At 34.8% G+C, this 23777-nt stretch overlaps 3 protein-coding genes across 4 annotated transcripts; 2 read left to right on the top strand and 1 right to left on the bottom strand.

Annotated features, from left to right (window-relative positions):
• Nucleotides 1-6: 6 nt before the first annotated feature.
• LOC108628228 (eukaryotic translation initiation factor 2 alpha kinase Gcn2) lies at nucleotides 7-12725 on the bottom strand. The gene is made up of 23 exons (XM_026816343.1): nucleotides 12472-12725; nucleotides 12111-12372; nucleotides 11679-11919; nucleotides 10928-11223; nucleotides 10472-10846; nucleotides 9878-10393; nucleotides 9628-9791; nucleotides 9103-9527; nucleotides 8762-9038; nucleotides 8170-8683; nucleotides 7619-8101; nucleotides 6663-7546; nucleotides 6452-6572; nucleotides 5735-6050; nucleotides 5142-5386; nucleotides 4627-5073; nucleotides 2377-4545; nucleotides 1923-2231; nucleotides 1491-1843; nucleotides 1259-1419; nucleotides 975-1187; nucleotides 648-903; nucleotides 7-562 (listed from the first exon to the last, which is right to left on the bottom strand). The coding sequence occupies exons 1-23, from the start codon at nucleotides 12540-12542 to the stop codon at nucleotides 454-456; spliced, it is 9207 nt and encodes a 3068-aa protein (XP_026672144.1). The 5' UTR covers nucleotides 12543-12725; the 3' UTR covers nucleotides 7-453.
• Nucleotides 12726-13263: 538 nt separating this feature from the next.
• On the top strand, nucleotides 13264-16524 carry Srp54k (signal recognition particle 54k). 2 transcript variants are annotated; one of them, XM_018030022.1, is made up of 10 exons: nucleotides 13264-13349; nucleotides 13874-14022; nucleotides 14244-14420; nucleotides 14484-14713; nucleotides 14806-14956; nucleotides 15043-15191; nucleotides 15284-15545; nucleotides 15629-15737; nucleotides 15823-16089; nucleotides 16162-16259. In XM_018030022.1, the coding sequence occupies exons 2-10, from the start codon at nucleotides 13945-13947 to the stop codon at nucleotides 16257-16259; spliced, it is 1521 nt and encodes a 506-aa protein (XP_017885511.1). In that variant the 5' UTR covers nucleotides 13264-13349; nucleotides 13874-13944. The 2 variants fall into 2 exon arrangements, with proteins under 2 accessions (XP_017885511.1, XP_017885512.1); XM_018030023.1 differs by lacking the exon at nucleotides 13264-13349 and having other exon boundaries at nucleotides 13945-14022; nucleotides 16162-16524.
• Nucleotides 16525-17895: 1371 nt separating this feature from the next.
• scaf (inactive serine protease scarface) lies at nucleotides 17896-23553 on the top strand. Its single transcript, XM_018030016.2, has 10 exons — nucleotides 17896-18185; nucleotides 19876-19987; nucleotides 20491-21053; nucleotides 21130-21262; nucleotides 21345-21502; nucleotides 21559-21924; nucleotides 21976-22133; nucleotides 22373-22653; nucleotides 22728-22981; nucleotides 23166-23553. Exons 2-10 carry the CDS (start codon nucleotides 19900-19902, stop codon nucleotides 23343-23345), a joined length of 2181 nt encoding a protein of 726 aa, XP_017885505.1. The 5' UTR covers nucleotides 17896-18185; nucleotides 19876-19899; the 3' UTR covers nucleotides 23346-23553.
• The last annotated feature ends 224 nt before the right edge of the window (nucleotides 23554-23777 follow it).

Raw genomic sequence — 23777 nt, 5'->3', positions numbered from 1 at the left:
TTCCTTACATATAGCCATCAAAAGTTAATTATTAACATCAGATTCTCCTACTTTTATGGAAAGCTGAAGCTTGCACAAAGTACGAAATTATTTGTGATATACATATATAAATATAGAAAATTTGGTCATCTAATACTATGAAGTATGTTTAAGTTCCTCTTCATAATAGACACTTGAGATTCCAGTCTAGTTATCTAATAAAAAAAGCGGAATACTAAAGTAAATGTAAAATAAATATACAAAATCTCTTGTACAATCAAAGCTCTCAATGTATACGTTAATTATGCCTTCATTACGTATCGGCAAGAATGTATAATTTATAGGCACATTTTATGACGCATTAAAATTTGTCATTAAAAAGTTGAATGTATACAGTCTTCATCTCAATTCTTTTGCGATTCTCATAAAAATATTGAGGAAAGAACATTTATTAATGCTAATATGGAACTATGTTTAATGCTTCGGAATGCCAGCAAAATGTACTTTCTTTCCTAGACAATCTAAATTCTCCATTAAGCTCGACGTAAAACTGAACTCCGAACTGCTCTCGTCATCCGGATCTCTGTAATAGAAAATACATAAAATGTGTTAAACTTGTTATTCGTCTTTCAATATTTAAAATAGTGAAACACTGTTCAATCACGTACAATGTATCTAAACTCGTCAGACTGCCGTTTAGCTCCGGTATATTGGAAGAACCTTCAATTTTTAATAATTCTAAAAAGGAATTCACGGTTGCTACATAAATGCTTTTCGGGCCACCAACTCCTAAGTACCGAGGACTAGATAACTCGATTAAGATGCGCTCCGGATTTTTCGTCGACGAAGTGTATGCATTTTTATCGAGTTTCACAATTTCCACCGATGAAAAATGAATGATGAATAAATAGGGTTTACGGAATGCTGTAAAAACATAAATATTATTACCTTCGTGTATTAAATTATCACATGTTAATGTTATAAAGTTTGTTTACCGAAAGCGAAAGGTAAATGATTCCACGTTGGATCGATACTACGAGTTCTTTGGCCATTTTCATTTACAAACATTCCAAATTCATTATAGCAGAGCAATAGCTCCACTTTTCCAGGTACAGGGGAGACATTTAAAACGCAAACGGGGAAAATGCCTAGTTTCGCTACTCCAGATAGCGCTGCTTTCACCGAGCTATCATCTTCTTCCGGAAACTCTGCAATATTAAATTCAACTGTTAATAACTGAATTATTCATTTATTATGATAATCAGACTATTTTATTCACCATCTACACAATAAGTCTGAAGATCGATCTGGAAAAACTTATTACATCCTACTATAAGGATATTCTGAGTAAATATAGCACAGCTACATGGTTCGGTCGTTTCAAGTTCTCGGACTCCAATAAATTCTCCAGACTCCTCTCCCGTATGCCATTTGAGCAATCTAATCACAAATTTTTATTAAACATAATATCAGGTATTGAATAAAGATAAGTGACACCAAAAGAATCGTACATCACGTGGGTCGCTGTTGCTGCGCAAAGCATATCTTCTTCTAATTGATATAAATGGCAACTATCAGTGCCAGTTAAAACTGGCGTCGTGTTAATTGCTGGCCTCGAGTATTCGGCAGCAACGGCATTGCTCCTTAATTGCCTTAAACCACAAGATACTAATTGCCTATTTTCACCAGCTATCATTAAAGCTATTCCTAAATGCGGATGCAAAGTTAATTGGTGCACTCTCGTCACCCCGCGGATTGCAGTGAGTGTCCGTGATTTGACGCCGCAGTATGAAAACAAACCTTCCTCGGCACCTAATAAAAGTACATTCTCTTCCGGCAAATTTACAGCACAGTTTAAGTCCAACTAAAAAATGCACACGCGCTATCAGCCGAACGTAGCTCTTATAACTAGAATATCATTTAGAAGTAAAAAACTTGCTTACCTGATTTTTCTCTAGTCTTAATATGGTCTGATACTTTTTACTCTTATGAATATTACTCGAGTTAGTCTGACTAGTAACTAACTTTAAGGCCTTCAACCAGTTCTTCTTATCGGTATGACTTAAAGCCATAATGTCTAAACGTGATGTTGGCCAACAAGTGGTCGATGAATTCGATTCCACTCTGAAGATGAACTGTATATCAGATTTTGCTGTTCCCATCACATCAGGCTGATGCACAGTATCTAATACTGTGAATCCATCTTTGTCGATTAAATCTAAACGATTGACAGGCGACATTCCAGGGGACGGCTGGTGATCGTAAGTACATAAACAAGATTCTTCTAATCTAAGATACTTCCTATCCCAACATGTTTTCGAGCGATCTGGCACTTTCACCCAGCTTTCCATTGATGCATTACAGCTTTTGTTCTGTGGCTCGCATACATCCTGTTTAAAAGGATATATTATAACAAATTATATTACAAAATACGCAATGATGATATGAAATGTATACCTTCTCCGGTTGATCCGGTTGATCTATAGATAGAGTTTGAACGCTTCCGGTCAATAAACTTTCATCGCTGTTTCTCCAACTTTTGCCAAACTGTTTGACGAAACCTCCGGGTAGACCACACGTAGCGGGAATGTTAACTGCACACTTTAAGTGTGTCATTACTTGACATTCGCTGCAAATTGCCGCACGTTTTCCAAATTGAATCGAGTCAAAACACGCTGAGCACTTTCCAGCACGCATAGGTAAACCAACTTCAAATCGATGCGGAATGTTATGTCCGATTCTTTGCGGCGTTAAACGTTTAGACAACGAGCTAGTTAGTTGTTCCGTAGTATAATTGACGTTTCTGATATCGGGCGGTGCTGTGGGAGATGAAGGTGCTGACGTTATGTGCATGGCTTTCAAGGCTAACAATTGATCAGTCAACGCTTTGACTTTGGCGCGTTCTTTAGTCAACTGATTCTCCAGTTCTCGATACCCTACTGGCATTCCAATGCCACTAGGCGGTACATTCTCTTTATGTTTGGGGCCAAGAATTTTATCGCACATTGTTTTCTTCTTTTTACTACATTCTTCCAATTTCAGCTGCAAATAATCGATCAGCTTGGTTTGCTGCTGTCTGGTACTCTCAGCTTTTACTTCTCTTTCTTGATAGAACTGTCGCATTTCCTCCAAGATGCTTTCTAACTCGGATATCCTCGTACGAAGTTCCTGGCCTTGATCTATGCTGTTCTGCAAATCGTTCATTAACGCGAAATTCGCCTCTTTTAACTCGTGAACTCTCGTCAAGTGTTGACTGCTTTCTTCTTTGACCATTCTCGATTCACCTTTCGTAGCTTCTAATGAACGTTTCACCTCGGAGAGTTCGTACTCCAGTTCTCCGCATTTATTAGTCAGATCTTCAACTTGGCTGCTTAGTTCTTGTACGAGCTGCTTATATTGATCCCTCTGTGTGATCAAGCTATTCCTTTCGCTCTCGATATCACTAATTTCCGACTCGAGCCTCTCAATGTTCCGTTCCACGGTCAGCCTCCGTGATCTTTCCTCGTTCTGTGCCGTACGCGCTTCGCGAAGCTTCGACTCGGTAGCTTCCAAATCTTTCTGCAATTTCATTTTATCTTGTATCAAAATATTCTCTCGCGTCTCGTGATCACTTGTTAGTCTCTCGTAATCCGTCAATTGTTCCTCGAGCACCGTACAAGTTTCCTTTAGAAGTTCGGTGTTCAGTTCATACCCTCTAATTTCTTGTTCTAATTTTTCTATCTTTGATTCGAACTCTCGTTTTTCTTCGCTGTGTTTCGCGATACTTTGCGATAAACGATGATTCTCGGTGGTCAAACTATCGACCCGATCTTCGTTGGCCCGGACTTGTTTCCGTGCCGCGTCTAATTCTCTGCGCAGAGAAGCACTCGATGATTGAAGCTCTTCCATCTGATGGTTAGCCTGAGTCAAAGTTCTTTGAGCGGAATCAGCTTGCAATTTATTTCTCGAAGATTCTTTCGTAATATCATTCAATGATGCTTTTGCGCTATTCAGTTCCTTAAGCAATCTTTTAGATTTCTCTTCTTCCTCTTTCACTTTTTGATCTAACCTTTCGATCAATTTCTGCTTCTCTTCCTGCAACGTTTTAATTTTTTCATCTGCCTTTTTACTTTCTCTCACTGCGATTCGTTTATCCAAATTCGCGTCTGATAGTTCCTTTTCCTTCTTCCATAAATTAAGCTGCATTTGCTTGGTGATTTGACGTTCTGCACTTAAATTTTCCTTCATCGTTTGAAGCTCCTGTTCCAATTTCCGCACTTGCTCCTGCAAGTGCGTATCTGTCTTTACTATCTCCATTTTAGATATCGTACTAGTACTTGGCACTTGTACAGTCTCCAATTTGAGTGTAGCATTCTCTGTTTCCAATTTAGTAACGCTTTGCTCCAAGCGTCGCAACAATTCTTCTAGATTACCGACTTTACGCAAATGCTCTTCTTCTTTATCAAGAGAATCCTGTAATCTTTTCTGTAACGCAGCTTTGTCTTGAGCAACTTGTTCCAAGTTTAGAGCAAGAGCTTCGCTCTGTTCCAAATTCATCATTGTTTCAGTCAAGTCAGATTTTATTACCTTTAAAAAACATTTATTAATGAGAACAAAAACCTATAGCGCAGATAAATAATTATATAAGACTGAACATTGATAATCTACCTGTAACTGCTGTTTCAATTGTTCATTTTCCAGCTTCGTAATTTCCAACTGTTCTTGTAACGTGGCGACCATTTGTTCTGATGCAATAGCATTTTCTAATTGCTTTGATCTTTCTTGCAATTGTTTTTTTAATGCTTCTATTTCTGTATCTCTGGCTGGTATTGTTGCCTGTATGCTACGTAACTGTTCCTGACAGTCTTTCAGCTCATTCTGAGCTAATTCCAAAGCGACATTCAGTCTTGATTGACGACAATGGTTAGAATCTTGTTCATTCCTTAGTTTAGTTTCTAAATCTGTGTTCTTCGCTACCTCCAAATCTAATTTTGACCTAAGTTCTGCTATCTGATTATGAGCCCTTGCTGCTATCTCTTCCAGTTTGGTTTCAACACCTTGAACACTTTGTCTATTAAGCTCTCTTGTTTTAGCCAGGGATTCCTTATATTGCATCTAATCAAATAATAATTATCTCTATCTGTCTCAGTAACAATTATTTTAGCTTCTAGACATTACCTTACCTGAAATACTCTAAGTTTGTGCAATTCTGCATTAGCTGTCTCAAGTTCACATTCTGTCCTTTGTAATCTTGAACTCATCTCATTGTTGCTAGTACATAATTCTGTTATCCTAACGGTTTGTGATTCAATATGTTTATTTAACTGAGCTATCTTTTCCCTCTCAGCATTCTCCCATTTACGCTTAGCATCTTTTATTAAGCTAAGAGCCCTTGTTTCTAAATCTCTCCTTTCTTGACGTTCTAACTCTGTCATTATAAAGTAATGGTTATGATTTATAAATCCAAAGTATCAGTCTTTGCCAATCAGGATTATTATTGTACTTAAGTATATAATAATATACATAATAGAAAAGGGTTTTGCATATCAAATATTAAAAATTAATTATGGATGTAATATATAAAGGAAAAAGACATGGTCTTGGTCTTAAAAAGGTTTCCATATGACCTGTCTACTGATCAATGTAGTAGTAAATATATATATATATATATACATAGACACAATCTTAAAACTTGCAGAGTACAAGTTGAGATAAAAGTGGACAGAGATTAACTTGTGTCTCAAACTGTTCACATATGATTATCAAATTAATTTACCTAGTGTCCTTTTTATGCCAGTCAACTCAGATTTTGTTGTGATCAACTCCCTTTCGAGAGTGTCTCTCTCTTTACTAAATGATTCCAATCTTTTCGTTTTTTCCTTTATCTGAGCTTCTAATTGTGTCATCGTGCTAACTTTGTCTTGAAGCTCGAATATCTTTTTCTGTTTCTCTTGGATATCCTTCTTCTTGCTATTCAGTTGAGCTTCCAGTTCGCTTTTCTCTAAAGAACATTTGTCCAACTGAGAGGAAGAACGTTTGTGAAACTTAAACGTTTCCGTAAAGCTTTCCATCGTGAAAATATTATGTTTAAACTTATATGCACGGTTTGTTTTAAGACTATTCTATTCTTCATAACCAACTCACTAACGGTCGCGAACTAAACTCCATGTTTGTAATTCAAAATTTTGTTTGACGCCGAAGCACTATTAAACGCCACAGAGGGCGATTCAATAGAACCGTTCAGCCCTCTAGATTCTCGGTCGATCAAAAGAATTGATCAAGCCGAATGAACGCGTCGATTAAATTATTTATAATAATGATTGCTCAGAAAGAGGAAAGTGTAAGGAACGATTAATAAAGGTAAACTTCGCAAGCTTAGATGTAAAAAAATTAAATGATTTTATTGTGAATAATAAGTAAATTCTATAACTCAATCCTCCTCTTATGAAGTTTCATCTTTCGAATCATTTGTAGCAAAAACATTTATTTATAAAAGAGTCATATATTGACTATCGTTTAAACTATATAATATTAATACGGGCCGTTGCTTCTCTTTCCTAACTTCCTGCATCTCTTCGCATATTTCTTTTATATATTTCTTATGTCGCGGATGTCTGAAAGAAAAGAGGAAATTATGAATCATTCGATTTGATAAGTTCTTAAAAAGATTTTCCTAACACAAGGCACAAATAGTTAAAACTTACTTATCTATAATAACTTGTATACTTTTTAAGAAATTTTGGTTCTCCTCGTCGATCTCCAAGAAACTTATTATCGTTCGTATAACATTCATTTCTAAAAATACTGCAAAAACTTCGATTGGTATTTTATGCGTTATCCTCTGGAAATGGGGGGACATTTGTGCTATCATAGAATTTTTCAAACTTCTCCTGGAGCTACTAGAAAGTTTATCTCTTTCCGATAAGATGAAATTAATATTGACGTTAACTGGATTATTACTCGAGAAACTATCAGTTGCTGAAGTTTTGCTTTCAGATCTATTTAGGATGGGTGTAGAGCTTTCCAATCTTTGAAAGAATTCCGCAATTTCTTGATTGCCCATTCTCTTTTCTTGGAACCTATCGCGTTCCCAGCTTTGTATTCTTACACTTCCCATTTCACTGCTTTTCAGTAGGATAACGTGATTGATCGAATTTTCTCGGCAATGTTCAAGTATTTCTTCGAGGGACGGAATATCTAAAATCGTTACTCTCAGTCCGAGATTCCACAATTCTTTTAGAAGATCGATCATTTCCTTCTCTCGATTACGATTGCCTATGCAAGAGATGGCTACGTCAATTCCATATTTACAGTCCAAGGAATCCGTCATCTCCGAGACTGCGGAAACGAGTTTCTCTAATGAAATACTTATTCCAGCGCCGTATTGCTTAATCTCTTTGCTAGCCATTTCGGTAGGTTCAAGAATCTTTTTAAAAGAATTAAGCATCTTATCGTAACGACCTCCTGCTGATATTACTTCCTCTCCACTTCTTCTTTTATGTCTTGTAACTTCGCAAGTTATTTGATAAATTATACCACTGTGTTGATTTATGTTATGTACTAGAAGAGGTACGACGACCACTAGCCACTGTAACGATTATATCATATTTTTATGTGTTAGAATAACTTTTTCATACAAAATTGTGCGATATAATCTTACCTTCACACCAAGCGCTTCTATATTTTCCGTAACTGTCTCGATCTCTTTTAATCCTTCTCTAGCTAAAGCAGCAGCGTCTCCTTTTCTTCGTGTAATCGTTTTTAAGACACTACGAATTTTAGCAATAGAGCTCTCAGTTTCAAATAAATTAAATAACGTCTCCATTGCTTGATCGGTTAGACACAAGCTTATCAAATGCGTCTGCACTTGAAACTTAGTAAACTTCCCATCGCGCGCGTCTCGAAGAATCGAATACATATCTTGATATTTTTCTTGATCGATTCCGCAGTACATTAGCACAGCTTGTAATAAGGACGTATGATTCAAGCGAATAGTAAAATTTCGTTCTTGCAACGGAGGTAACTCGTTGATAATTTCCCAAACGATATATATCAGTTCGGCTTCCATTAAAAGATTATCAGGCGTCGGACTTATTATATCGAACGCGCATTCATAGAGTTCTCTAGGGTGAAAGCCTAGTACCTATTAATGATATAAAAGTGTCGAACAAATTTTTTTCATAGCAATGTACGCATGACAAATGATAATACCTTCTTCTCCCTAAAAACTCTTTCAATAGCGTATCTCCTGATATGAGGCACATTGTTCCATACAACGTATCTTGCGAACGGCGTACGTAGATCGTGGGGAATACAAACGATATTTCCGTTTCGCGTCATTAATTGAACATTGGAGTTTGAAAAATTGCAGAACTGCTGGGACTTCGGTATCAGTAAAGGTGTTCCTAAATAAACGCCTCCATGCCTTTGAAAAACTTCGATAACTTTGCGCTTCACTCTTTCCTGATTTCTCTTCCAAGAGATAGAGTTCACATGAACCTTGCTGGGTAAGTTCATATCGTAGGTGAAATCCTCCGCGGGACTAACTTCTTGCATGAAACAACAAGATATCAAGTACTTGTACGCTTTACTTTGATTATTTGAAAGAGTGCGTCGAATCATTTCTTGTAATTCTGTTTCCTCGAGACGCTGAGGAGGTAAATAATCAGAAGAAAGTAGTTCTTGAGCTGTGGGTCGCTGGCTAGGATCATGATTTAATAACCAGCTGTAACAGAGAGCTAATAATTAATACTAGTAATGAGATATTTAAAAATAACAATTATTTCATTTATTACGACGGTACCGTAAGATATGAACTTGTCGTGACATATCAGATTGTTGTATTTCTGGAGGAAGTACAATTTCTTTCAATCGCAAATTGTGTAAAACTTTGATGCGCTCCATTCCTGTGGCTAGGGGTTTGTAACACATTTCGAACAGTATGATACCAAGGCTGTAAATATCGACTTTTTGATTGTAAATGGCTTTCGCTGCTTTCGTCGTAACTTCAGGAGCTACGTAAAGCGCTGTACCTACTTGTCCGGTTAACGAACCCAGATCTTCGGTACCATAACTAAACCCTGCAATTATTCAATGCTTAAATGAATTTGATTTGAAATTCTATGCTCTCTTTTTAAAACTTACCTTTCTCTGTACTTTGACCGTCCTTATCGGTCTCCATTTGAACGAAAGATGACAATATATTTGTTGTCGCCAGACCGAAATCTCCGATTTTTACATGATCATTACTATCCAAAAATATGTTTACTGGTTTCAGATCCCTATGTATCATTCCTTGCTGATGAATATGCGCTAAACCCTCAACGATTTCTCGAAATAATCTCCACACTCTCTCTTGATCTTCATAAAGTCCACTGTCCATCGCCGTACGAAGAGTACTCTTCTCACAGAATTCCATTTGAATATACATAAATTGAATCTCTCTAACTGGCTCTTCTGATTCAGTCACGTTCTTATTTTCATCATCTTTTATATCTGATGCGGATGATTGATAGTTCGTGTCCCTTTCAAACTCTATGCTGTCGGAGGAATCCATTCTCAGTTGCCTTCTGAAAATATTATAAATGGCTTATTGGACAGTAAATACAAGGTGAAATCGGGAAAATATAAAGTGGTGCACAAACTGAATATTTAAAATGAATTTCTTACATAAACCCACAGTCTTCGTCACTGTCACTGTCGCTAGATTCATCGCTATTATCGTCATCACTGTCAGCAGGATGTGTTGTATTCGTACGAGATTTGTATGAAACGTTCCACTCAGCTTCCTTCAAAGGTGGTGCTAATCTTTCAATGTTATCTATTATCGAACTCTGGAAAGTAATCACAAGTTAAAAGCGGTTTGATATTACCTAAAATCCACTCTTCATGTAATAGGCGATATAAAAATAATAATTACACTTGGAGGATCTAGACTTTTATTATCGGAAGTTAGTATAGAGCTATCTATGTCTATTGTATCAGTTATAATGGCACTTTCTATCCATGAATTATAATATCGTACTACGTTCTCGTGATTCATTCGAGACAATAATTTCACTTCTCTAGTAATTTTTCTATTAAGCTGTTTATTCCGTGGATTCAGTTTTATCCGTTTGATAGCATAAATCCCGCCGTCTAACTTATTCTTAACTTTGATAACGTCACCAAAGGCACCTCTGCCAAGCCATTTAAGAATCTCGAATTCATTCGTAATTCTTGAATGACCACCTAACGGAGGCACGTATTGTCGAATATCCACGTCAGGTTTCTCGGGTTGATGATCTTCTTGTTCGTCTCTACGAGGTAGTTTCGGTGGCGATAAAGCATAGCCCAAAGGTGTTTTTATAAACGAGTGTTGCAATAGTTGTTCGACTGACCAACGTTTTCTTTCATCACTGATAAGGCATTTTGATAAAAAATCTTGGAGGTCAGGCTGAAAAATTCGAAAAATTAAAATTTTCGTAAGGAACTTCTATCTCATTATCTTATACTATCAATAATATGCATTTACCTGTGTAATCGTCGTTAGATCAATTCTGTCTCCGGAAACTATAAAGCCATTTAATAAAGAGAACATGAGGACGCCAAAGCGGTAAATATCTATTTTCTTTCCGCCTCTTCCTTGGATACTTGGAAAATCAGGTTCCGGTTTAACTAGTGTACATAACTGATAAATATCAGATAGTCTTCTATTCAGAGAATAGTCAGACAATTTTACTATTCCCGTATGATCAATATAGATACTTGTATCGCGCAAATCCTTGTGGACAACATTATTTTCGTGAAGGTACCTCAAAGCAGATAGAATACCCGTTGCCATGTATCGAAGAAGATCAATATCTACTGGGATATTTTCCAGCAAGAAAAAGGAACAACTAGTACCAATCTAAAATTCAATAACATGTACTTTATGAGATTCAACATTCTTTTCGAATCAGGTACAATACGAAACAGATATCACACTTACTACAAATTCTTGAAGAATATAAACAAATATATTGTCTTCTTCTTGTAAGTACTTCATATTTAAATAATGCACAAGATTTGGGTGATGTAGTTTATGTAAATGGTTTACTTCTTGTTCTAAACTTCCAACTTGTTTCATAATGTGTTGAATACTACTCTGTTCAATGCTATTATTTATCTTTAACGTCCACTCGCTAATTGCGAACAATTCTCCAGTCGTCATGTCTACGCCTGCATACACGACCGACCCCTTGGGACTATGGCCCATGCATTTTGCTCTATATACTTGTCGCTCACCTGTAAGTATCATCATTTTTCTCATATTCAATACGAACTTGTTCAAAAATTTGAACTAAGGCTTATTATCGCTTAACAACTTCAATAAATGATTGACATCTTTGAAGTATTTTATTTTTTTTATTTCAATTTAAAATCGCTATCTAAAAGATCTAGATAAATCCTTTAATATGTACCTCACTGACTGCAATATTTCAGACTTAGAGGGGGTAGAATATCTGAAATCTGGCAGGAAAGGATTTGTTTAAAAGATTCTATCGCGATTAAATTATCGAAATTTCAATCAATCATTAAACATCTTTCCCATTCGTTCGATTATACTATTATTTTACAAACTTCCCTATAAATCTGGCATTTAATTATAAATTTAACGAAATGAAATTGGTTTTCTCCATCCCCTGAAAAAGTACTTTTCTGCAGTTTCGTTATTGCTATTCTTGTTCTACGGTATGTACCTTTATTGTAAACGAAGTGTAACAATTTCGTGCCCTTGTGCTCGCATAAATAACTATCAGAACTTTCTGAACTGCTGACACATCTTCTCCGAGAATAAATCCGTGATCTGTCTTGAGGAGATGACGGTATCGATTGAGACGGATTGTTCGGTTGTTCGCTGTATAGCCAAATGGATTCTTTCCGATTACGATGTTCCGCTTTTAGAGCTTCTTGTCTTTTTTGAATCTCATCTTGCAATACCTGAAATTTATTATTCTGTTGTACGACAATTAAATTTAAAAAAGAAAAAACATGCCTTTTAAATAATTGTAGAACCAATCATAACTGTATGAAAATATTAAATATACTACATAAAGGAAAACTTATTTGCACAAATATGATAAAAGATAATACATTTTACAATAAATTTATGATCAATAATGTTCTCCAACCTGTCTCTCTTTGTCTTCTTTTAATTGTTTTTCTAACATTTCATATTCTATCTTCTCTTGATTCCTAGATACCATTTCGTCATAAAAACTATTATAGCTCGGTTTATTGTGTTTATGTAAATATTTCTGAACATGTTGTGCTAATTCGAAGATCATTACTTCTCCTTGTAACCGCTCACTAAGTTCTACCAAGTCATTATTTAATACTGAAATTTGTGAATGGGATAAGCCTCTACTATTCTGTAATTCTATTTTTGGTGCTCTGTAATTATAAAGAATATAATTAATGGTTTGAGACATTCCTAGTCTATCACTGATATCAATAATTAACATTATCACGCTATAACATATTCTTACTTACTCATCAGGGTATTTATCACTACATATTACATGTAAATCAATTTGTGCATGTACTTCAGCTGGACCTGACATGCCTTGTTGTGGTGTCAAGGTAATTAAAATATCCAATGGTTGCCATTTCCGTTTGGTTTTTCTATCACGTTGATCACGAAGTTCATCCCCAAAGATGCTCTGTAAAAATAAATAACATGTGCACAATAATAACAATAACATTTGCTGATACATAATTAAAAAAATTGCAAACAACAAGATCATTATTTAATTGAAATATAAATCCAAAATGTATACACAAACAATTTGCAATCTATTATACAGTTTACCTTCAAAGCCTCAATTTCGTTTTCCTGTCGATCTTTAAAAGATTCACAGGACATATTTCCTCTTAATACATCACTTGTAATGTTATTATTCAATGTCAAATATTATGCTTCAGTAATCACTGATATTATGGTCATGTAGGCTGAGTATTCAGTATTTAAGTATATAAATGGTTTCTGAATTACCACAATTAATCACTAATTAACATACATTACATTACTTCATAATTGTTAAGAAAAATATACAACTCATACGTATTTTTGAAATGTACCGATATCAAACGAACGATTAGCGCTAGACTAGCGCGACAGAACGTGCGCGCAAAATTATGGCACATATAACATTGGGTATACAATACGCCACGTGGTTTACATCGTTATAGAACAGTTGATTAGAATTTAAAATAATGAAAAACTCAACATTTTTTTCATGTACATATATATATACTCATATTGCATATTCTAATGTAACAGTAAATGGTTAATTTGGTTACAATATCAATGATCCTATAATATATAATTGATGCTACACAATTTTTTAAATTCTTCTACCAAATTTAAGGTAAGATCAATTAATTTTTAATGCAAAATAATGTTAACATTTGACTTATTAGTGAAAGTCTAATATAGAGTTTGTAGTCAGTGAGTACAATACCCTTATTTAATTTCCATATGTTATACTCTTATTGTTTTTATTTGCGTGCATTACTATCCAAGTAAATAGAGTATCATATATAAATATATAAATAAATGCATAATGCATTAGAAAAGCTTTGGAAAGCAATATTCAATCGTATAAATATAACGTTAATGATCTGTTCTACATTTATCAATGACCAAACCTAACATAACACAACCTAGCCTATGATTTTTACTCTCTCGTCTTCTTGTGGTCTCGCCAGTTTTCACAGCCTGTCAGTGTTCTGATGTCAAAAATTATTTACAAAAGTGGTCTGCAATCTGAAAATACAGAAATCTAAAGTTTATAATGAACAGATATAAATGTACAGTTTGATTTCCCACCGAAAATCAAATGTATTACTGTAGTGCGTTGGCAAAATTTGGATAACAATTGTGTGAATATAGGTATACATTGAACATACAGTGGATGTGGATATTTTCTTTCATTTACGTAAAAGTTAACTAACGGCACCAAGATGGTTCTTGCGGATTTAGGACGCAAAATAACATCTGCGCTTCGATCCCTCAGTAATGCAACTGTCATCAATGAAGAGGTAAGTATTCGTATAGCAACATAACCCTAAATCCGTTTTGACATAAGTCATTAAAATTGTAACATATGTTCATTCATTGTATTTGAGAAATATCACATCTATAGAATTTTCCAAATGTTTTATTTGTCTTGAACGTAATAATTTCCTAGTTTCATAAAACTTCAAACTATAAAACAAGTAGTTAATCAAAATAGTAAGCAAATTTTCTTCTTTATTTGTAGGTTTTAAATTCTATGCTAAAAGAGATATGTGCGGCATTACTTGAAGCAGATGTTAATATTAGGCTTGTCAAGAAGCTTAGAGAAAATGTACGCCTTGTCATTGATTTTGATGATATGGCCGGTGGTCTCAATAAGAGACGGATGATACAAAGCGCTGTATTCAAAGAGCTTGTTAAGGTAAGTTGAACCATTTATTAACAATCCAAAAATACGTTTTTAATGCAATTTGATTTGTTACAGCTGATTGATCCTGGAGTTAAAGCGTATCAGCCAATAAAAGGACGGCCGAACATAATCATGTTTGTTGGTCTGCAAGGTTCAGGAAAAACAACCACTTGTACAAAGCTTGCTTATCATTATTTGAAGAAAAACTGGAAAGCATGTTTAGTCTGTGCAGATACTTTTCGTGCTGGTGCATATGATCAGATAAAACAAAATGCAACAAAAGCCAGAATTCCATTTTATGGAAGGTGAATATAGACTTATTAATTATCTATTTCTATTAATCACAATATCAGTAAGACGACTGTTACATCCAACATCATACAAATTTTGTTTGCAGTTATACTGAGGTAGATCCAGTTACAATAGCACAAGATGGTGTGGAGATGTTTAAAAAGGAAGGCTATGAAATTATTATTGTTGACACTAGTGGTAGACATAAGCAAGAAGAGTCCTTGTTCGAAGAAATGCTTCAAGTCGCAAATGCAATAGTAAGGGACTTAATGTTTAATAATTAATTTTAGTCGATGTATGTATTATCTCTGAAATAACAAATAAAAATGTTTACTGCTTACAGCAACCAGATAATATAATATTCGTGATGGACGCAACAATAGGTCAAGCTTGTGAAGCTCAAGCAAAAGCTTTTAAAGAACGTGTTAATGTAGGTTCTATCATTATCACAAAACTTGATGGACATGCGAAAGGAGGTGGTGCTCTTTCAGCGTGAGTGAAAATAATTGCCAAAATGTTTTTTAGACACGTAAAACTTTAATGAAACAATGATTACATAAATATTCTTATTACTAAATGTGCAGGGTTGCCGCAACACAGAGTCCAGTAATCTTCATAGGTACTGGAGAGCACATAGATGATCTAGAACCTTTCAAAACAAAACCTTTCATTAGTAAATTATTGGGTATGGGAGATATTGAAGGACTCATAGACAAAGTGAATGAATTAAACCTTGATGACAATGAGGAACTGTTGGAAAAAATCAAACATGGACAATTTACTTTGAGGGACATGTATGAACAGTTCCAAAATATAATGAAAATGGGACCATTTTCTCAATTAATGGTGAGTTATTGCCAAACTTGTTACTCACTATTCTTACATATAGAAAATTATTCTATTTTTAACGAGATGATTTTGTTAAATAGGGAATGATTCCAGGCTTCAGTCAGGATTTTATGTCGAAAGGTACAGAACAAGATTCAATGGCGAGATTAAAACGTTTAATGACGATTATGGATAGTATGAACGATTCAGGTTATTTTCTTTTATAAATAAGTATAAATCTAGATATACAGAAAATTGTCGTTTGCTAAAAAATAAAAATTTGTGTTCTTCATAGAATTGGATAATAGGGATGGTGCAAAATTATTTAGTAAACAGCCAGGTAGAGTAATAAGAGTGGCACAAGGTTCCGGAGTGACCGAGAAAGAAGTGAAAGATTTAATTACGCAATATACAAAATTCGCCGCGGTTGTAAAGAAAATGGGTGGTATTAAAGGCTTGTTCAAAGCAGGCGATATGTCGAAAAATGTAAACTCATTACAAATGGCGAAGTTCAATCATCAAATGGCAAAAATGATGGATCCAAGAGTTCTTCATCAAATGGGTAATTCTTTCATTATAAACTGATCAAATACATAACTATAAACATTACTGAAGTATTTCGATTCTTTTACAGGTGGTATGCCAGGATTGCAAAATATAATGAAACAACTTCAACAGGGCGCAGCAGGAGGACTTGGAAATTTAATGGGTGGCTTTGGTGGAAAATCATAAAAAATATTTGTTGGCCTGTTATGGCCTGTATGTCGATTGCCTGTCTTTGATATAATTCCTTGTTAAGTATAATTTAATAATAACGGGAAGACGAAAAGGCACAGGGGAAAAGAAGGCAACAAGAGGAAAGGAATAACCTATTAAAGCTTGTACCATTCTTCGAGAATGATCTCTTGAAAATTTTCAGAAAAATTTTTAGGACAAATCTTATGTTCACAGATCTTTTTCAACACGAAACAAATAAAAAATGATGTTCGTTACCATATCTGTGTTTTTAATATGTATAATATACCTATCCTATAATAATTTTTTTGCATGTTCTTTTCATTTCATACAAAATAACATGTTTATATAATTTCTAAATTACATGTGTATAATCTTAGAACAATGTTATTATTTTCGTCCTTATTGGAAATCGAATAAACGTATTTGCAAAGAAACATTTATTTTATTATTTATTTTTACATTTATGTATTATTTATTTTTATATACATATGGGTCGAAAGGGAACGGGTACAGTTGGACGAGAATTAATCAGTCCGTTTGGCGAACGCACAGAAGATACAGTTTCAACTCTTCTGGCCGCAGGGAAGATTTCTCTTGTACCTTTTTTGTAGCAATATCGATTACTGAACTCATTCAGTAAGCCTGAATATTTTATAAGCAGGTGTAACACGAAGAATTAGCAGTGCCTCGGCGATGTTTAGGTCAGTCAAGGTAAAGGAATCGAGAGCGTCAGAGATTCCATTCTTGGTACCTGTCCCCACCACGTAAGACTTCCGGTTAATGCATTTCATTGTTCTCTCCCTCATCAATTTAAATGTTTACGACCGCAGAACTTTTGTATTACAATTGACCAATCAGGAGTCTGACTTCTGAGAAAAGTTTCCTTATGTCCCAATTTTCAACCCTAACTCCGCCCAGAAATCTTCATTTTTGTTGGATCAAATTACATCTTCCCAGATCGACAACGATGTTTCACTGTATCATTTTTTTAAAGCTGAGAACAACGTCACGATCTTAGCAAACTTGCGTATTTTCATTACATAAAACAATTTTCGAAATTACAGTTATCTATCCGTTTCTTTAAAGAAACATTAATTTCCACTCACATTACACAAAGTAAGGCATTGAGAATATGCTGTGTAACAAGGATGAATTTAATAGTCCTCTCAATTCCTTTTTTCCCTTTGAGAATGATTTACTTTTTTCTTTTTTTCTAAACTACGTAAGATTTCTTAGAAAGCTATTGAAAAAACGAATTCACAATGAAATATTATTTAGCAATACGTGCTTGTATAAAGTGATGAGTCAAAACTTAAAATTCTCTGTGACAATAGAGGACAATGATGTGAAGATGAGTTGCTACGGTATCTAAAATAGGCAATATTAAAATGAACAAGTAATACGGAGGTGGCTATGTAGTAGCGGGGGCGTACGTTAGGCTTACATTAGGATATGTAAATTGTTTCATATCCATAGACCTATATACATTATTAATGAAAAAATATATATCATATTTAATTGTTATGCAAATAATTGTAAGAAAATCATTACAATTTAAATAATATTTTAAAACAATTATATATATAATATTATAATAACAAGATTATATATTATATATATATTAGTGCGAGACTGAAGTTTTAGAGATTAGAACGCGTATAATTTATGTATATTGAGAAGTAATAATCATTCAGAGTTTGACAACTGTAAGGAAACTGTCAGAGAAGATGGTCCAAAGAAGGTGGGTACAAGGTTGCGATTGCGATTGGGATGGTAGGGAGATATTGAAGATCAGTGAATCGATATAAAAGAAGAACGAATACTAAAGCAGCGCCAGTTTTAACTTTCTTTTGGGTATCACGCGGAAAAGTAAATTCCATTTAGTGAATCGCACCCATCACGTGTGGATCCACCAAATACGTACGTACTTCTAATTAATATTCATCACAATCTACTCTATAATCTTCAAATTTATTCACAACTTTATGGAACTAGTTATCAATACAACATTTAATTAATAGTTAAATGTAGATCATAATCTGTTTCGTTTTTATTTAAAATATAATTTAGTGAATGTCTCAAATAATATAAAGTGAAACAGTTGAAAGTGTAAATGTTAATTACAAAATGTTAGAAATAAATAACTGAATTAAGAATCCAGATTGGCAAATTTAAGAGCAACAGTAATTCTGTGGTAGTAACCATTTAATCTTACACTACTCTTTTTAAATGTTTGCGAATGTCTAATATAAATCTTTAATACTCTGTACTAATGTTCATTAACGCATCTAGGAATTTTTTATAATCTAGTAAAGTTAAATGTGTAGTTTAAAACAATTAATTCAGTTGTTACATATTGGAAGAAAGTACGAAAGTCAGTTTCGATAAATAACTTCGTACAGACGAAGTCTGCGAAGATCAAGAATGTAATATTACGTATAATATTACTTAACAAGCTGGAAACTAATCATATTTAAATAAGCCACATTACAACATACTTGTGAATTTCGCGAGACTACATTAGCGAAATATCTTAACTTTCGGAAGAAACGCGTCCCACATAAGACCTGAAGAGCAGCATCGATTTATTAACGCGCTTCATTTCGGTCTCGGTAATAAATCGCCGGTTAATGAGAATAATATTTTAATCATAATCGAGAGGTTTAGATCCTAAAACTCTCGAAATTGTATCTATAAATAGTAAGTTGCTAACAAAGTGGAGGAACAAACAACAGAGGCGAGGAAGGGAGAAAGGGAGGTAGAGAGGTAAAGTGAAACATTCTCGAGGTCGACGAAGGAATGACGTGGGCTCCAAAATATCATTCTTGGAATGTAGGACATTAGAAAAGTAAAAATCAAGAATCTGCATGTATGTGTATTCCTTTCTCTTTCGATCGAGACGATGTGGCCTGGATCAGCTATTTCCGGGTTGTGGGTCTTCCTTTTTCCATAAATTAAAATTAATGCTTTTCACCACTTTACTCTGACGCCAGCATCTTTATGTACGCGTATACTTTCCTCGTATTTAGTTACGGAACTTGTCACTCTCTTACATTCGTTCCTAAGTTTATTTTATAACACTGCGATAAACAGGATTACTTATTAGAAAATGATATTCCCGGTCAGAGCTAGACAAATTGATGCATAAATTATTGAAATAAATGTAAACTAAATTTATTGTCTGAGATTCTTATTCAATGCCAGTATTTATTTTTATCCATTAATTATCTGAATATATATTTTTACTTGGAACTGGTGTCTACTTAAGTCTATTCGCATTAGTAGATACGTGAATAGCTATAAAATAGAATGACTAATGGATTAGCAAATATTCTTAACGGATGGAATGCTTCTAGAAGAATGCGTTTTCGCTATTGCATTAAAATTTATTAGCTTCTAGGAGTCAATTTCATCAAATGACCTTTCGAATAATTTATTATATACGTTTTCACCGTAATATTAATACGGATGAATATTGGTAGAATCCAATCAATAAATAGTAAGTATCTGTGATAGTAGCTTTGATGTATTGAGAAAATAGTTCTTGTTATTTAACTACATGATGTCTAAATGAGATATTTAAATACCATTTGTCTTATTATTTCTACAGGTGCGTAGTAAAAATACAAAAGAAATGCTTGTCGTGTCATTAATATTAATCACTACTATTTTTTCGACAAATGGATTCCCAACATCACCTGAAGCTGAGGCTGCTGGCACAGGTCTGTACATCTCTGGTTTCTAAGAATCTCATATTTGTCCAGTCAGACACACGTAATCTATGTATGTAACACACGTATGTAAAATACTTAAAGCTGTAGGTAGAGACGGTTTCGTTTTCCTTGTTAAACGTGTATACATTAATATGTGTATAAATACAAATAACGTAGCATATACTAGTCTAGAGTATGTACAATGACTCACGAAACTATTCGAGTTTTTGTCCACAGAAAACTTTTATGAATGTATTACGCGTGTTACAAAGAAGTTGTGAACTTTGATTAACGCGCAAATGGAACGTAACTATCATAATTTTATTGGTAAAGTTAAAAAAAAAATAGTACAACAATAACGGGACATTGAATCGATTCACCGCTTTTCATGAATGATTAAGCTTTTTATTTTGATTGATTATTAAATAAACTTTTCTAAGTATACTTGTCTTCTTGTTAAAGTGCTGTGTTGTAATGTGCTTCCGTACGCGATTTTTTTTATATCCGAACAGCATTTCAAAATTTTGAAGACCAGGCAGCCACATTTCAAATACCTGACCAACAGAATGTGATATATCAAACACCTGGACAACAGGATGTATTGCTTCAAGCGTCTGGACAACAAAAAGATATATTTCAAAGACCTGAGCAACAGGGCGTAGTGTTTCAAGTGCCTGAACAGCAAGAAGGTACATTTCAAATTCCCGAACAACAAGAAGGGATATTTCAAGTGCCCGAACAGCAACAAGGTGCATTTCAAATTCCCGAACAACAAGAAGGAATATTTCAAGTGCCCGAACAGCAGCAAGATGCATTTCAAATTCCCGAACAACAACAAGCGGTATTTCAAACTCCTGCACAACAGAACGAAGCCGTTTTTCAAACCGGACAAAAAATTAATCAAGGAGAACCTAGTGAAGACTATTTCACTTCCGGCGGTACGAACCTCGCGGGACAGGCAGCCGACTTTACAATTAGTTGCGTCGGAGCGAATAAAATTTGTACCAGTACAAGTGATTGTATAAATGGTTTCATCGATTTCGCTAAAAGTACCATTTATCCTCCGTCTACACAGGTAAAAATCTGTTCAAACGTCTAAACGAATAGTTTAATTTTAAGGAATAACGGTCAGCCTCGTTTGCTTTTTATAGAATCAAGAGTGCAGGATTCAGGATCAAATTTGTTGTACGATTGCGAAAGAACTTCAAGGAACGACTCAAAAATCGTTTACAAAATACAATCCGACTGGTATAGTTAAACAAAACGTTGACCAAAATCCAATAGGTATATTCTCTTTATTTAAAAAAAATTCAGAATTAAATTAATGTTTCTAAAACATATGGGAATAATGTGATTATTACATCAGACTCATCGGCCACTTTTGAGATTCCGACGCATGTGCAACTTGGTTGTGCAGCAGCTCTTCTATGCGTTGAAGAGAAATTTTGTACCCTCGATGGTACGATTAGTTCAGAACCTGTTACGTTCTCAGAGAAACAGTTATATCGACGTGTACCGTTGAACGTAAGTGGAAGTAATGTAATTGAAGATACGATTCGATTTAATCGATTGAATTTTAGAGCTGCAGAAATACGGAAACTGGTACAATCGGTAAATGTTGCCGCGATCCAAATTACGTCGATCCCTGGCCAACGGGCAATCTTCCTGCTAATTATACTGGCGGATTCGACGAGCAAGGATTCCCAACTTTTCTGAATATCGCGAAAGTGCGACCACCTTCTAAGTCACCTACCAAATCTGCTAAAAAACCTGTGCAATATAAGCCTGTGCAATCGTATCCTACACAAACGGTGCAAAAGCCTGAACCAGCGCTAGTACCACAAAATTCTGATGTTTCTATGGAAACGTTAGTACCTCCGAGTATAGTTCAAGACGTGCACACTGATTTCGATAAGGCAAACTTAAGATGCGGCGTGAGAAATAAGGTAAGTATTTAAAAAAAAATACCTTCGTTATTACATAATTTTTGTTACCAGGTAACGCAACAGTCAGAAATACGGGAAGAATCAAAGGCAGTTTTTGGAGAAATACCATGGCAAGCAATGGTTTTACATTCGAAAGAACGGAAAATTCTTTGCTCGGGAGCTTTAATTGGCACCGAAGATATATTAACAGCAGCTAACTGTGTCAACGGGTAAAGTTCGATTCATTAATATAGTAAAAGAATTTCCTATTTGCAGCAAACATATGAGTATGTAAGTACTATGTACCTATTTCAATAGCAGTCAAGTACTCAGTAAATATAAATTATTTAAATTATTAAATTGGACCTGTTAATTGTTATCTTTTGCTACTGAAGCAGGTAAACGTAGTCGCGTATAAATAATTTCCTGATTAATTTCATTAATCGATCTGTTTCATTTATAACTTAAGCCTGTCGCCGAGTGATGTTTCGATAAAATTAGGCGAATGGAAGTTGGGATACGAGCTGAAACACGAAGAACCGTTACCTTTCCAAATTATCAATATAACGTCGATCGACGTGCATCCTAACTACGTACAAGGATATGGAGAACACGACCTCGCGATGTTACATCTCGAAAGACCAGCCACTATGGATCTTCACATAAGTCCTCTCTGTTTGCCAGAACCAAATTATTTTGCGAAAAATAAACAGTGCATTACCACCGGTTGGGGAAAATCCATTCTTCAAGGTAGATAAGAAATACTGAAACCTCCTGGCAGACAATAGACATTTTCATTAAGCACAAAATGATTTTCCGTTTAGCACACTATGCTGGCGCGATCATGCATGTAGTCGACATGAACGTGTTACCGACGGAACATTGCAAAGAACGACTGTTGAGTGGAAATTTTGGAGCGGACAGTGTGAACGGTATCATTTGTGCTGAACCGAAGGAGGAAAAGGATAACGTTTGCGAAACGGACGTTGGAGGACCACTCGCTTGCCGAAACGAACACGGTCTTTACGATTTGATTGGAATTTATAGTCAGGATACGGGATGTCTTCCAACAAATCAGGTAAAATATTTACATATTGAAGGGGACTTGCAATTAGTTACAGGCCCTGAGTAATAAGAGTGCATGCGTGAACAGCAGCTCTCTAGAATTTCGCGAATTCTTGTAGGAAATAACCATTAATTTACATATTGAAGAAATATACATGTAAATTAAAGAGAACTTATCGCAACATAAAATTTTTTAGGTCGCCGTTTTTGCACCGTTGGATCAAGCATGGTTAAAAGGAACCGTATCTGAATCTGTCTTCCAAGAAAGTAAAACGAACGTAAAACACGACGAGCAATTACTATTGAATGATTATAGAAACAGCACCCTGGATGCGGACAATGAGTATCTACCTCCGGTTCAAAAATCATTTACTTAATACTCTGCCATATCTAATGATATTAATCCTTTTTATACTGTATATATGGTAGTTATGGACACAGTTACTATCGCGCACAATGACAATCTTAGAATAAGAACATACAGTCTATTTTTTATTGTATTTTACGAATCGCTGCTACCCCATACACTCTTGTACATTGCATGTTAATTTAAAACAAGTGAAATAAAATATCGTTAATTTAGAACGGCGTTATAAATTAAAACCATATTAAAGCACCTTGAGGTAATTACTCGGAAAAATATTGCTAGAGGAAAACGTGCGTAAAGAATGAGAAACACATTGTATGTATATACAAGAACAATTGAATATGTAAGTACTGTTGGGGTAGAAAAAGACAGGCAGGTGAGACAAAATGTTGTCAACATTAGAACTACTTTTTAAGAGTGTAAATAATTAGCAACTATACCT

This window comes from Ceratina calcarata, unplaced genomic scaffold, assembly GCF_001652005.2.
Source record: "Ceratina calcarata isolate Rehan_Ccalc_2016 unplaced genomic scaffold, ASM165200v1 scaffold514.2, whole genome shotgun sequence".
In the NCBI taxonomy this organism is placed as follows: domain Eukaryota; kingdom Metazoa; phylum Arthropoda; class Insecta; order Hymenoptera; family Apidae; genus Ceratina; species Ceratina calcarata.
The sequence above is the reverse complement of the archived record's forward strand: the minus strand, read 5'-3'. Positions and strand labels throughout refer to the sequence as shown.